Here is an 11965-nt window from a genome sequence, read left to right on the forward strand (position 1 = left end):
CCAGCCTGAAGCACTATGGGAGACCAGAGTAAATGGGCCTACATCATCGGGATCCCGTTTGGCATCATTGCCTTACTGGTGGTCATCCTGATTCCTCTCAGCTTCTCTGATCTACAGTACTATCAGGTAACTCTCTACTCTGGGAGATATCCTAACCCTAACCCTAACCCTAACCCTAACCCTAACCCTAACCCTAACCCTAACCCTAACCATAACCCTAACCCTAACCCTTACTGGTGGTGATCCTGATTCCACTCAGCTTCTCTGATCTACAGTACTATCAGGTAACTGTCTTACTCTGGGAGATAACCCTAACCCTAACCCTAACCCTAACCCTAACCCTAACCCTAACCCTAACCCTTACTGGTGGTGATCCTGATTCCTCTCAGCTTCTCTGATCTACAGTACTATCAGGTAACTGTCTTACTCTGGGTGATAACTCTAACCCTAACCCTAACCATAACCATAACCCTAACCCTAACCCTTACTGGTGGTGATCCTGATTCCTCTCAGCTTCTCTGATCTACAGTACTATCAGGTAACTGTCTTACTCTGGGAGATAACCCTAACCCTAACCCTAACCCTAACCCTTACTGGTGGTGATCCTGATTCCACTCAGCTTCTCTGATCTACAGTACTATCAGGTAACTGTCTTACTCTGGGAGATAACCCTAACCCTAACCCTAACCTGATCCCTGGGATTTCTGGCTGCTGGATGTTGTGTTTTTGGTATGGGCACTTCATATGACGTTCCACACTCCACCCAGGTGTACAATAATTTAATTTAAAGTACCTGATTTCGGTTGGGGAGGTAAAAGGCAGTGGGGGGAGAGGGATGGGCTCAGCTTCCAATTACTATGCCTTGCTATATTAAGTATTCGACCCCAGCCAGAACCTTTTAATTCTTTGTCAGCAAGCCTTAAACCACAAGACCACTTTGCCACCCTTGTGCTGGTGAAATTAACTGTTACGTTGTAATGTTACTGGTAACAAAAAACCACATGGTTGGAACTGGAAGTCGGTCATATAATCTTCAGTTTGGGGATCAACAAACAGCCTACAAAATGAGATGACTTAACATCTTCCCCTGCAGTATGGTTTCTTGAAGAGGAAGTCGACAGGCACCGTGAGTCTGGACTGGGTCTACAGCAGCGGCAGACATTTTGTGGGACCAGACTATGAGTTTAAGGTGTTCAAGGCCGACGCCCACTTTGAGGAGCTCACCAACATCGCCATTTTCTCCTTCGATAAACTGGAGGTAAGTCAAGATATCGGCACAGCTTTAGGGTGATAAAAAAACACTGTTAGGAACAAATTCATGTTGATGAATGGTACATATCCAGGTAGAACAATAATACATTGTACAAATATACTGTGAGGAAGCACTCTGAGGAGTGAGAAATTTCATTTTCAGTATTTGCTGTCTTTCATCAGTGATGGAGAATGAATCAGAAGGCAAGTTTAACCTGTATATAAATGAGTATCTGAATTGATGCGTGAATAAGTTATGAATGATAAGTCATTTACAAATTGTCATCATCTGAGTCCTCTTCTTTAAGAGGTGTATCATTTACATATCTTTCCACAGTTACTCAGTTGTATAAAAATTCAACAAGTACATTTTGTAAGTAAATAAATATATTTAATATATTTATTGGTTTGACAACCCATATAGCCAGGGCAGCCCAACTAGCCAGTCGCTATTACAAATGGCTTGCCCTGCTGACAAGACAAAACTTTACAGCAACATGTAAGTTGACTTAACATTATCTATTACATTATTCTGTGTATACATGTATATTTTTTTGCCCTCTCCCCAGATCCAGGTGACGTGTCGGTTCCAGTACTTCCTGCGTAAAGACGACATGCCGCTGCTTCACGAGACGTACGACAGGTTCTACCATCCTGTCATCAGGACCAGCGCCATCGATGCCATCAAGGTAAACTAATGTAAAACAAAAAACTTTTAACAGCTCTCTATAAAAGAACTACCGGTAAACGACAGCTAAGGAAATTTGACATACCGCAAGGTAACAAACTGTTGACCAGATCTATCTGCGTGAGATCTCAATCTGTAAACACTGACACATCAAGTGCCAAACAAACACAACCTACATTTTAAATAAAATTTGGAAAAACTTTTTCCTAACTGGACATTGCTCCCAACAATGAATATAACCATAGGTGTGTCTGATAAGGTATTGTTCACATTTTTCTTTCATTTAAAATCCCTGTAAGAATATTCCAGTCACCCAGTACTCAGTACACTGTGATGTAACACACACAAATATTACACACACACACTATACCCCTTACTGTGATACATATTACTTACTAGATGTTTATCACCCCACCCTCCTCCCAGGGCACAGCACCCCAGTTCAACACCAGACAGTACATCGGTGAGAGGAAGCTTGTGGAGGACACGCTGAGAGACGCCGTCAAACTCAGGCTGGGCGGGATCTGCTGTAAAAAGGACTGTGTGGACTTAACTGAAGGTAGGACAGTGGCATTTTCTTTCACAGCACCATGCTACTTCTCTCACCTTGCTTATGTTTACGTTTCGATGTCTATCAGACATTTTATTCAGAGCTTCTGACTTGAGTTCTGCTTCTATCTGCTATATGTAATCACTGTAGGTGGCACTTTTACAGAGAGAACACAATTCCAAACTAAGTGTGTATCCCCCCTCTCTCATCTTTCTTGTCTTTCTTATCTCTCTTCTACAGACAGCTTCCTTGATCTAGAAAAAGCACCAGTTGACCCGACTGCTGAAGGTAGTGGTGAAGACTTGAAGCTTTCTATGATCTATCACACAAGGAACAAGCTTTTGATCTGCACTCTGATCCTTCTCAAGTTGAAATAACCCAAAGCTTGTCACATGGAAAATGTGACGTCAGCTTAAGGTGGATCAGAGCTCTGGTTAAAAGCTTGTTTATGGGTAACTGTAAGATATTTCCTAATGTATGGTAATACAGGTTTAAATCTTTACAAGTGTGGGTCTAGCATGTGTTGTCCTGTAATTAGCAACCCTCCCTTTTAACCAAAAGGCTATGAGTTCAAATCCCGGCTGATGTTTCCAACTCAACTTGAAGACTAACTAGTGTCACAGGATGTCATGTGTTAAGCCATAGCCCACTGTTCATTGTATTTCCCTAGCACAAGGAACCTGTAAATTACTGTACATTTCAATAAATTCATGTAGATGCATTACTGTACATATAGTGTCTGTCTTCTCTGTCACCACCAGTGGAACCAACTACCAACACTTCAGTGATAGGTTTCTATGTTGTTTTCAGGCTGTGTGGAAGGCTGTAAGCCTTACAGCAACTGCACTAAAGAGGACAAAGGGCTATTTGTGGATGTCAAGTACTTCCAGATAGGCAGGGTAAGTAGTAGTAGTACAACTGTGCCTTTGTTCTAATCAGTAGACTTCTGCAACACGCTTCTTGTTTCACCATATTCTTCCTCATTTGCTGTCAAATCCTGTTACAGTAGCAGAAGTGCTGCGTGTAGAGCTTTCCTCTTTTCTTTTTTCAGTTCAACATTCAACCACAAAACGTCAGTATACCTTCCTGTATACTTTGTATATCTTTGCTATCTTGTATGCTGACCCTAACATAGCTGTCCTGTTGCTGTCCCAAGCATAGCTGATTGCAGTGAATGCTGTCTCTGATTTTACCAATTCATTGCTGTTCCATACATTGATCCCCAATGTAGAACATGTTTCTGCTATCCTAGATAAAGCTGTTTCTTTGCTGTTCTTTTGTGATACTACTAGTTGTAGCTAGCTGTAACTTTGCTGTTCCATGAGCTGATCCGCAGTGACGTACAGGATATGTTTCTTCTACCCTTGGCAAAGCTAATTCCTTTGCTGTTCCTTTGTATAATTCCATGTGCTGTTGAAATAAATAACAGTGAGGATTTGGCACTCTCACCAGTGTGGGAAGCAGTGAAACAAATAGGAAAGAGTTGACTGAGTTCCTGACTCCCGGAAAGCTGGGACTCAAACCCATGCCAAACCTGGGCATCCAGCTTATGAAACCAGTGCACTAACACGACTACTCAAAAAGGTCCGGACCACTTGGAATGGAAAAGTTAGTGGCGCTTGAACCCCACTGTTACATTGTCATAGCTATTCTTTGCTGTTTCTTAGTGCATGTGCAGGATAGCTTTGTACTGCCCCTTACACAGCTGTACCTTTGCTGTTCCAGGTTCTGATCCCCAGTGATGTCCAGGACAGGTTTCTGCTGTCCCTCACACAGCTGTTGGATGCAGAACAGGAACAGTACCTGCAGGATGCCACCATTGTCAGGAAACAGACAGAGGCAGAGGCAAGTTTGGTCTGGCTAATGGTTAACATGTATAATGAATGACTATATAGCAATACTTCTGTAGTCTTATACCAACATCTCTGAGCAGGAGAATTATGAACATATTGATCCTGTTGATTTATGTCACTTTGTATATGTGCCAACATGGACCAACTGTTGTCAGACTAATATTGTCTACCTAGTGGCCACTGTTGTGAGGCTGTGATGAATTGGTTCCATAGTGACATAGAACCTTGAGCTTAAATTCTTATTCGACTGATTTTCCTAGTGGTAAATAAGCCTGAGCTCCTATGTGACTATGTCTAGTTCTGAATGGTTCTCTTGCATCAGGCCTATAGCTGCAAGTTCCAATCTGCTCATGACAGAAAGAGGTTGTGTAACACAAGAATGACCATCTACTACTTCTGTGATCAGCAATGTATGCAATACAGCATTGCCATACATACTGACATACTCAGTTCTGCTGCTTTTGTGCGTGAGAGATCCCTAAGGATCAATAGAAGTACTAGTATATGGGTACAGGAGTGAAGTGTGCCATCTCTGATCGCCTTTTATTTCTAATCCCAGGTGGAACAGATTGAAAACGAAGCCCGTGAGATCTCCCAGAACGGCACGGCCCAGTCCAGTCTGATCACGTCGCGCGCCAACGCCCAGGCGGTCGCAGTCGTGGAGGACGCGAGAAACAGCGGTCTCTCGCTGATCTACAACCGACTCAACCTGTCCAGCGAAGACCACAAGGCATCGTTCAACTACCTGCGCACGCTGCGCGACCACGAGAGCGTCCACATGTCTGTTAACTACAACACTCTCATCTCAGGGCTGACTGCTACTGGAGGGGGATAGGCTGGACTGATACTGTTACAGTTTCTGTACAGCTAGAATGAAAATAACAGTCATAAAGCTATTTTTACTGACTTTTTTAATAAAAAAATGCACAAGTTTTTTTATTACTACACAATGTAATTCATTGGTAGCTTGATACCCAAACCTACTGTGGTAGCTGCAGGGTCTCTTTTTCCCTCTCCATAAATAGTGAAGAGGAAGATACTCGGTAGCTATAGTAGGTTTCAACACCAGGCTACCAATGATCTATAATACTTAAATCTCTGGACTTACTGCTACTGGAGGGGGATAGACAGGATTGTTACTGTTACAACAATAACTGTACAGCTGGAATTACTGACATCCAGCTACTGTGCAGCTATTTTTAATGACATTTTCTATCAAAAATGCACAAGTAATGGCTACGGTATTACTAACTACATGTATATTGGTAGGCTGATGGTAAACCTATTGATATTATAGCTGTAAAGTCTCTTTTTTCCTCTCCATAAATAGTGAAGAGGAAGAAAGGGGCTCAACAACTATAGTAGGTTTGAACAAAAGGCTACCAATGAACACACTCATCTATATGCTACAGAAGAGGGATAGACAGAACTGTTACTGTAACTGTTACTGTACAGCTGGAATTACTGACATCCAAGTACTGTGCAGCTATTTTTACTGACATTTTCAATCAAAGATGCACAAGACAAGTTTGCTAATTCTTATTTGATGTCTAGACCTAATAGTAATAACATAGAAAATAGAATGGAAATCAGTTGCCCAAGAAAGATGGATAGATTCTGCACAAATTACACTGCAAGGTAGCAATAACTCAAAATTTTGTAAATCTTAGGCGTGCCTTGAACTCAGTAACACACATATGAATGGAAGAGAGCTTTTAGGGATTGTTCTGTTTTGCAAGAATGAAGAATCTTTTTAAAAAGTTCTGTCACTTACTGGTATTCCATAAGGGCTTGCTTGACAAATTAAAGTCCTTTATCATGTTTTTAAAATCATCCTTTTCACTGATAAAATCATAACTTTTCCTGAAACCTGGAAATGTTGTGTTGATCCCTTTGTGGCCAAAAAACTCGGGTAACCAGATGGAGCTATGCAACATGAAGGAGAAAATCTAGCGTAAACTTTACAGTCATAGTTTCAAACAACACACTCATGACCAATAGTGGCTACGTGTACAGAAGTAATTAATCAAACTAAAGACAAAGGAAACGTGAATATTTCTGCACACTTGTGTTTAGGCTGTTTTGAACTCCTCAAATGGACTGTTATATTGTAATGTACAGATCACTACTGTATTTATTGTCACCACTACAAATATTGGAAAATATGTTGAACTTTTATAAAAAGGAAGTGGTTTTATGACAATGGTACTTTGCAGTTGGATGGCACTTTTAACAGATAATATGGAGATGTACTTTCACTGTATTTTTTCTGAGATGTATTTTCACTGCATGACAGCAGTTTTTAACAGGTTAGGCCACACCAATTTAATTTCTTGGTTAACGGATTCGCCGCTTCATTTTTTTCTGATTTGCAAATAAAAATAAAAATTCAGAATCAACTGCAAAATGCTCATATTTTGCCCTGAACAGTTGAAAACAGTCCTTTTCATCCTAGTTGTTACAGTTATTCCATCTTTCAATGCAATGGTATCATTAAAAGTTCAAAATTCATTGTTTAAATTTTGAACCAGCCTGGTGTGTTGACTTCATGGCTCCTATCGTACCATTTTGGGCCATAATACGATGCCTAGGCCTGTTTTTATTTTTTTTTCGCCCGCCCGCTCCATTATTTTTCTACAAAAATCCGTTAACCAAGAAATTAAATTGGTGTGGCCTTATATGGAAATGTATTTTTCTGTGTATCTGTGCACTGTTGTCTGTCACTTAAGTGTGTCTAACATAAGTAATAAACCTTGTCTGGCATGTTGTACTCAGGAAACCTTGACTGTTCTTGTCTGTTGAAAGGTATCTTCATCATTTCATTAGTACCGGTAAAGCCAAGGAAGTACATGTACATGTAGTAGTATTTAACCTTCTTGGTAAAGCTAAACCATGAAAATAAAGACCACACAAATAGATTTATGTACAAGATTTAATCAGGAGTAATCATAGCTAGTTTCCATTTTTATGACATTGCTAGATCACAGTACATTGTACAGTATATCAACTTGAGTTAATGTAAAAATCTATGTATGAACAACAATTCTTTGATTTCACTACCCACAGAGTCTCTCAGTCTCAATCTAACAGTTCAGTTTAGTCCCAGTAGCCTTTTGACTGAGTCCTTGTAACCCTGCACATGTTCAGAACTCTCTCCATGGTTCTTCTGGTTCACCACAGCCTGTTTATACAGCTGTACATCAGAATTCTGTACAATGTCCTCCTCTGGTGTATCACTGCCTCCCTTGTCAGCCTGTTGGATGGCTCTCATGGTGCTGAGGATGTTGTGTTCCGACGGGCTGCCCTCCCACAGAAACTCGTCACGATCCTCGGGAGTGATGCCGGCCTCCCAGGGTTCAGTTTTCCAGGCCTCCAGGTACAGCACGGTCAGGAGGTAGCGTGTGTAGTCATAGTTCTGTCTGCGGTGGGGACATCTGTCTGCTGTGATGGTGAGGATGTCTGACTCCTTGTCATATCTGAATTGATACATAAAAACATTTGTTTATTTCGAGAAAATAGCACATGCCAAAACCATGTTGTAGCCAGCTAATAAGGCTGCCTGTGTGATCTTAGGTTCTACAGATACATACTAACAAAGCATCATTCTTGTCATGAAAGAACACAATCTGTACAAGAAACCTTGGCATTTCAGATTCTAACTTCCCAGAAACTGATAGACACAGCTGATGATTTTGTCTCATTTCTTATCGTTAGGCTTCCTAAGTGATTGTGTTGTCTAAGATGGTATAATCTATTCAAGGGGGATTTATATATTCTAGTATTTGTGTAAGAAAGAACTCTAGGAAGTTAAGTAAATACAAATTTATGACTTGATTTTTACTAATGGTGATTAATCACTAACAAACAAACAAACAAACCTGTCGCCGACAAGCTTCAGAATTTTCTTCCTGGCGTGTTCGTCAAGTTGCAGCCGGGACAGTTTGAGCTGTGAGAGTGTGAAGATGGAACATGAGAAAAAATTGAGAAGTTCTGACAACGATGACTGGTTCTGATTCGTGCTGAAGCTAGGCATTGCTGCTTCAGAATCACAGTTCCAAACCCACAGTACAGTTCCAAACCCACTGGTTTTTGAAAAAAAACAAAACATTTTTACATGTATACAGTCTCTTGCCAACCTCATACATTTACTCATGGGTGATTTTCTACCTTTAATGTGACGATCCTGGCATCAGGATGTCGCAATGACGGCCCAGACAGCACATAGTCCGTCGTGATGACCTCCAGGGGAAAATGTTCCTCACAAGCCTCGTCTGTCTCCAGCGCAGCCGGCCAGTCGGTACAGAACTGCTTCAGAACCTGCAGGGAGGGAGGGTGGTCTTGCGGTTAGGGTTGTAGAATCTAAAGGTTCTGGGTTCGAATCCCTGGCAGGCTCTGATGTTCTGCTCTTGGGAAAGGCACTTCACACCTATTTTCTCATTTGAATCAGGTGGAAATGAGTACCTAGACTAGGTTTGGTAAGGGATGTCCTCTCAGATGGGACATAAACTTTGCTAAAGCCAGAAGTCTTGTATTTGAGAAGCCACACCTCGAGCATGTGAAAGAACTCACTCACTCAGCTCCACATGCCCCTCCAGGGGGCGTAGCACCTCTACACATCCTCCAGGTCTATGTTAGAGTAGGGTCCTTCCCAGTGTGAGTGGTTCAAACCTTACAGTCTGGTTTTACGCAGCTTGTACTTACTACTGATACAAAATTACGTGTTATGCCTTAAGGCTGTTTACCAGTTATGCAAAACAAACAAACAAAATTCGCACCTTGCAGTGCCTCTTCACTGCTACCGGCGTCAGATGGAGAAAGTTTGGGATCTTCCGGAGCTCGTTGTTGCCGAATTTGTCAGGCTGTACTCCCCTGTTGGTACACAGTGGTATGTATGTCAGTACATGGTGTAAGAAATATTACATACCAGATACTAGCACTAGAGTCTCCTAACAATGCAACAACACTAGGAACAAACTGTACTGTACTGATGATATAAACTTGATTTTGTACATGTGATCTATGACAAAAATTGACTGGTCTTTAATCTAATCGTCTTCACCTGTGCCACTTCTGGGTGAGCGGGTTGGGTTTTAAATCTGCAAATTTACTGAGACTGAAGAAGAAAAATATTGCTGCCACAAACAGCCCATGTCGAAAAGTATAACTTGTTTTTAAAGTATAAAGTATAAAGTTATATACCGATATATCCATTTGAAAATTTATGGAACTTGAGCTTGATACTTGAAATTCTGTTTCCAATACTTCCAAAGCATGAGACTAACCGGCAATTATGACAGTTATGACCTATAAACGATAGAGAAGAAGCCCTGCCTGTTGAGAGGGAAGCCCATCCGCACAGGTAGCGGCACAGCGGACGGTTTGAACGTGGCCGCAGTCGGCCAGACACTGGGCCAGTCCTGATCCTCCGCCATCTTCGCTGTCCTTGGCACCATGGGTCGTCTGCTAGGGTTAACTATCCCGTCGTCCCTTCTTCTCCTGCCTCGCTGAGGGCCTCTCTGGTTCCCTGGATCCTGAGCTAGCGAAGACGCTCGTTGTACAGTGTTGTAGGTCACGAATAGTGAGTTTTGTAACCGTTTGGATAAGCAAGGAATCGTGTTTCTGCAAGCGACAGCCATGATGGTCACTGGCGGAGTCTCGCACCAGAGTTTCTGGCTGACAGTGTGAGTACACCACTCAGAAGCGCCCTCTAGCGGAAAATAATGGCGCTAATACTAGCACTGCTAGCTAGCCTTGCGCCAACCATTTCCAAGTTCATTTATTTTACTTTCCTAAACTTTGCAGAATAGCGGATTGGAGAGCTTGGTGTTGAATTTGATGCCTAGCAACGTTAGTTAATGATACGCGTAAGAATTCTGGGCAGATTACAATCCTTTTTGGCACCCTTCTTAGGAAAATACCCTTCTTAGGAAAATACAAAGATGCAAACTTCACAATAATGCGCATATTATTAAGTAATGGCGGGAAAATGTTGTAGCTAGTTCAGGTACAGTTTTATAACTTTGTTTTATTTTCTTCTTTCACCAATACATATTTCAGCTTTGCTGAGTTTTGTGAGGCTGAAAATCTAAGCAAAGTTCAATGAATAGGGAAGCAAAGTAGTGGTTACAGATGGACAGTTCGATAAGCAAAGCTCGTTTCCTGTGCGATATAACGTTACACAACGGCTGCTGTTCTGATGTTAAATGGCCCCAATCTCATGCAGCCTGCTGAGTCAACATTGACACCTGAGAACCTCGCCCTGCCCCAGCCCACGCTCAGGTGTGTGACCTCACCTGCTTCAGGAAACTGACTCATTCCATTGTAATCCCCCCACTTGTGTGGGAGGGAAACCTAAACGGTGTTGTGGTTCCTTTTATTGACGGTTTTTCCTCGCGAATGATTCTGGAATGAATAAAGAGGAAAAACGCATTCCTGTGACGTACCCAGACACAGGCGGGCCGAAGGTCGGAAACCTGAGAAGTCTGGAACACCTGAAAGAAGGTCACATGACTAAACCAAAACAAGGACAGGAAAATATTGAAAGTAAATAGTTTGCCTCATTATTTTGGCAGGAAATGAAGATGGGGCGTAAATTGAATCTTTCTGCACAGGAATATTGAAGAAAATTGTGAATTTTTGGTCAGATTTGTTTAACTTTCTTGTTTTTAGCATTCCTTTGTTTGCAGCGCGGCTGTCGCATTCCAATCGACTGAGTGGGCTCGTCCAAGTCATAGTTTACAATAAAGAAGGGGAGTTTGGAATATTGACAGGGAAAGAATCACTCATAACTACCTATTTCAAGCAAAAGAATTTCTTGATCAAAGAATATACATTGCCAATGGTTAGAAATATATACAATCAAGTTATATTTTATGAGTTAATTTCATTTTTAGTTTCCTTTCTGCATCTAATATCGACACCTTTCCTGTTGTCTGCAAAATGGACGAATCCCAATTAGTATCGTGAAGCGGTCGGGTCATAGAACAATCCGCATTTGTGTGGCACTTGAAAATCCCAAAGTTCACCAAGAAAGCCTCTATCTGAGCTACAAGTGTACGAACTTCTAAGAAAAGGTCAGTTTTTATATAATTCATATGCTAGATGTTTGATTCAGTGGACTAAAGGGAAAGAAAGAAGGTTTGTTTTGTTGGACTATTTTCTGGCGGAGGGCTCCGAGGTGCATGCCCAGGTTCGTTAGACCACGCCATCTTGGGTTTGAATTTTCTGGCTGGCTGCGGATAGAGGTGGCAAACTCGACTTGTTGCTCGCTTTTACCTCAGCAAAGCAAGGAAACGTCCCCGAAGCTCCATACCTAGGGTCCTTTGGGACAGGTAAGACAAGTTTTGAACGTTATTCTGAGGAAAGAAATTGGTAATTTTCAGCATTTGGTGTCGGAGGTCCGCCGCCCGCTTGGGTGCAAATTTTGTATACAACCTCAACTCGAGTGGTGTCGGCTTTCGGCCTCTTTGTGCAGCTTTCCTGCGAGTCGGTGCAATTTTGAGCTTTAATCCAGCAAACGAGCTTCAAACACTGAAGTTTCTAGCTTCTACAACTTATTTCCGACTCTGTAAATGTGGTTTTAAGGTCTTTAAACTGGGGAAGTGTGTGGAAATTGGTGCTAGA

At 41.8% G+C, this 11965-nt stretch overlaps 3 protein-coding genes across 7 annotated transcripts in view; 2 read left to right on the top strand and 1 right to left on the bottom strand.

Annotated features, from left to right (window-relative positions):
* Positions 1 to 6655, top strand: part of LOC109462197 — a 23715-nt gene extending 17060 nt beyond the window's left edge. The window contains exons 1-8 of one of the 4 annotated variants that reach the window (XM_019758720.1): positions 7 to 126; positions 1094 to 1258; positions 1821 to 1940; positions 2366 to 2498; positions 2730 to 2777; positions 3300 to 3388; positions 4215 to 4334; positions 4902 to 6655. In XM_019758720.1, coding sequence (XP_019614279.1) covers positions 16 to 126; positions 1094 to 1258; positions 1821 to 1940; positions 2366 to 2498; positions 2730 to 2777; positions 3300 to 3388; positions 4215 to 4334; positions 4902 to 5177 — 1062 coding nt within the window. In that variant the 5' untranslated portion in view covers positions 7 to 15 and the 3' untranslated portion in view covers positions 5178 to 6655. Of the gene's footprint in view, positions 1 to 6; positions 127 to 1093; positions 1259 to 1820; positions 1941 to 2365; positions 2499 to 2729; positions 2778 to 3299; positions 3389 to 4214; positions 4335 to 4901 lie in introns of those variants that run through there. The other 3 variants (XM_019758719.1, XM_019758722.1, XM_019758721.1) reach the window with 3 other exon arrangements.
* A 601-nt stretch (positions 6656 to 7256) lies between these two features.
* LOC109462199 (28S ribosomal protein S35, mitochondrial-like) lies at positions 7257 to 11550 on the bottom strand. Its single transcript, XM_019758724.1, is given in 7 exon segments — positions 7257 to 7818; positions 8221 to 8288; positions 8510 to 8659; positions 9118 to 9211; positions 9674 to 9878; positions 11462 to 11516; positions 11518 to 11550. Coding segments are annotated over 7 exon segments (990 nt in total). The 3' UTR covers positions 7257 to 7433.
* Positions 11311 to 11965, top strand: part of LOC109462193 (catenin beta-1-like) — a 27605-nt gene continuing 26950 nt past the window's right edge. The window contains exon 1 of one of the 2 annotated variants that reach the window (XM_019758714.1): positions 11311 to 11415. The gene's annotated coding sequence lies outside the window, so the exon portion shown is untranslated. The other variant, XM_019758713.1, reaches the window with a different exon arrangement.

Source organism: Branchiostoma belcheri, unplaced genomic scaffold, assembly GCF_001625305.1.
Source record: "Branchiostoma belcheri isolate BF01 breed outbred unplaced genomic scaffold, Haploidv18h27 scaffold113, whole genome shotgun sequence".
NCBI classification, from domain to species: domain Eukaryota; kingdom Metazoa; phylum Chordata; class Leptocardii; order Amphioxiformes; family Branchiostomatidae; genus Branchiostoma; species Branchiostoma belcheri.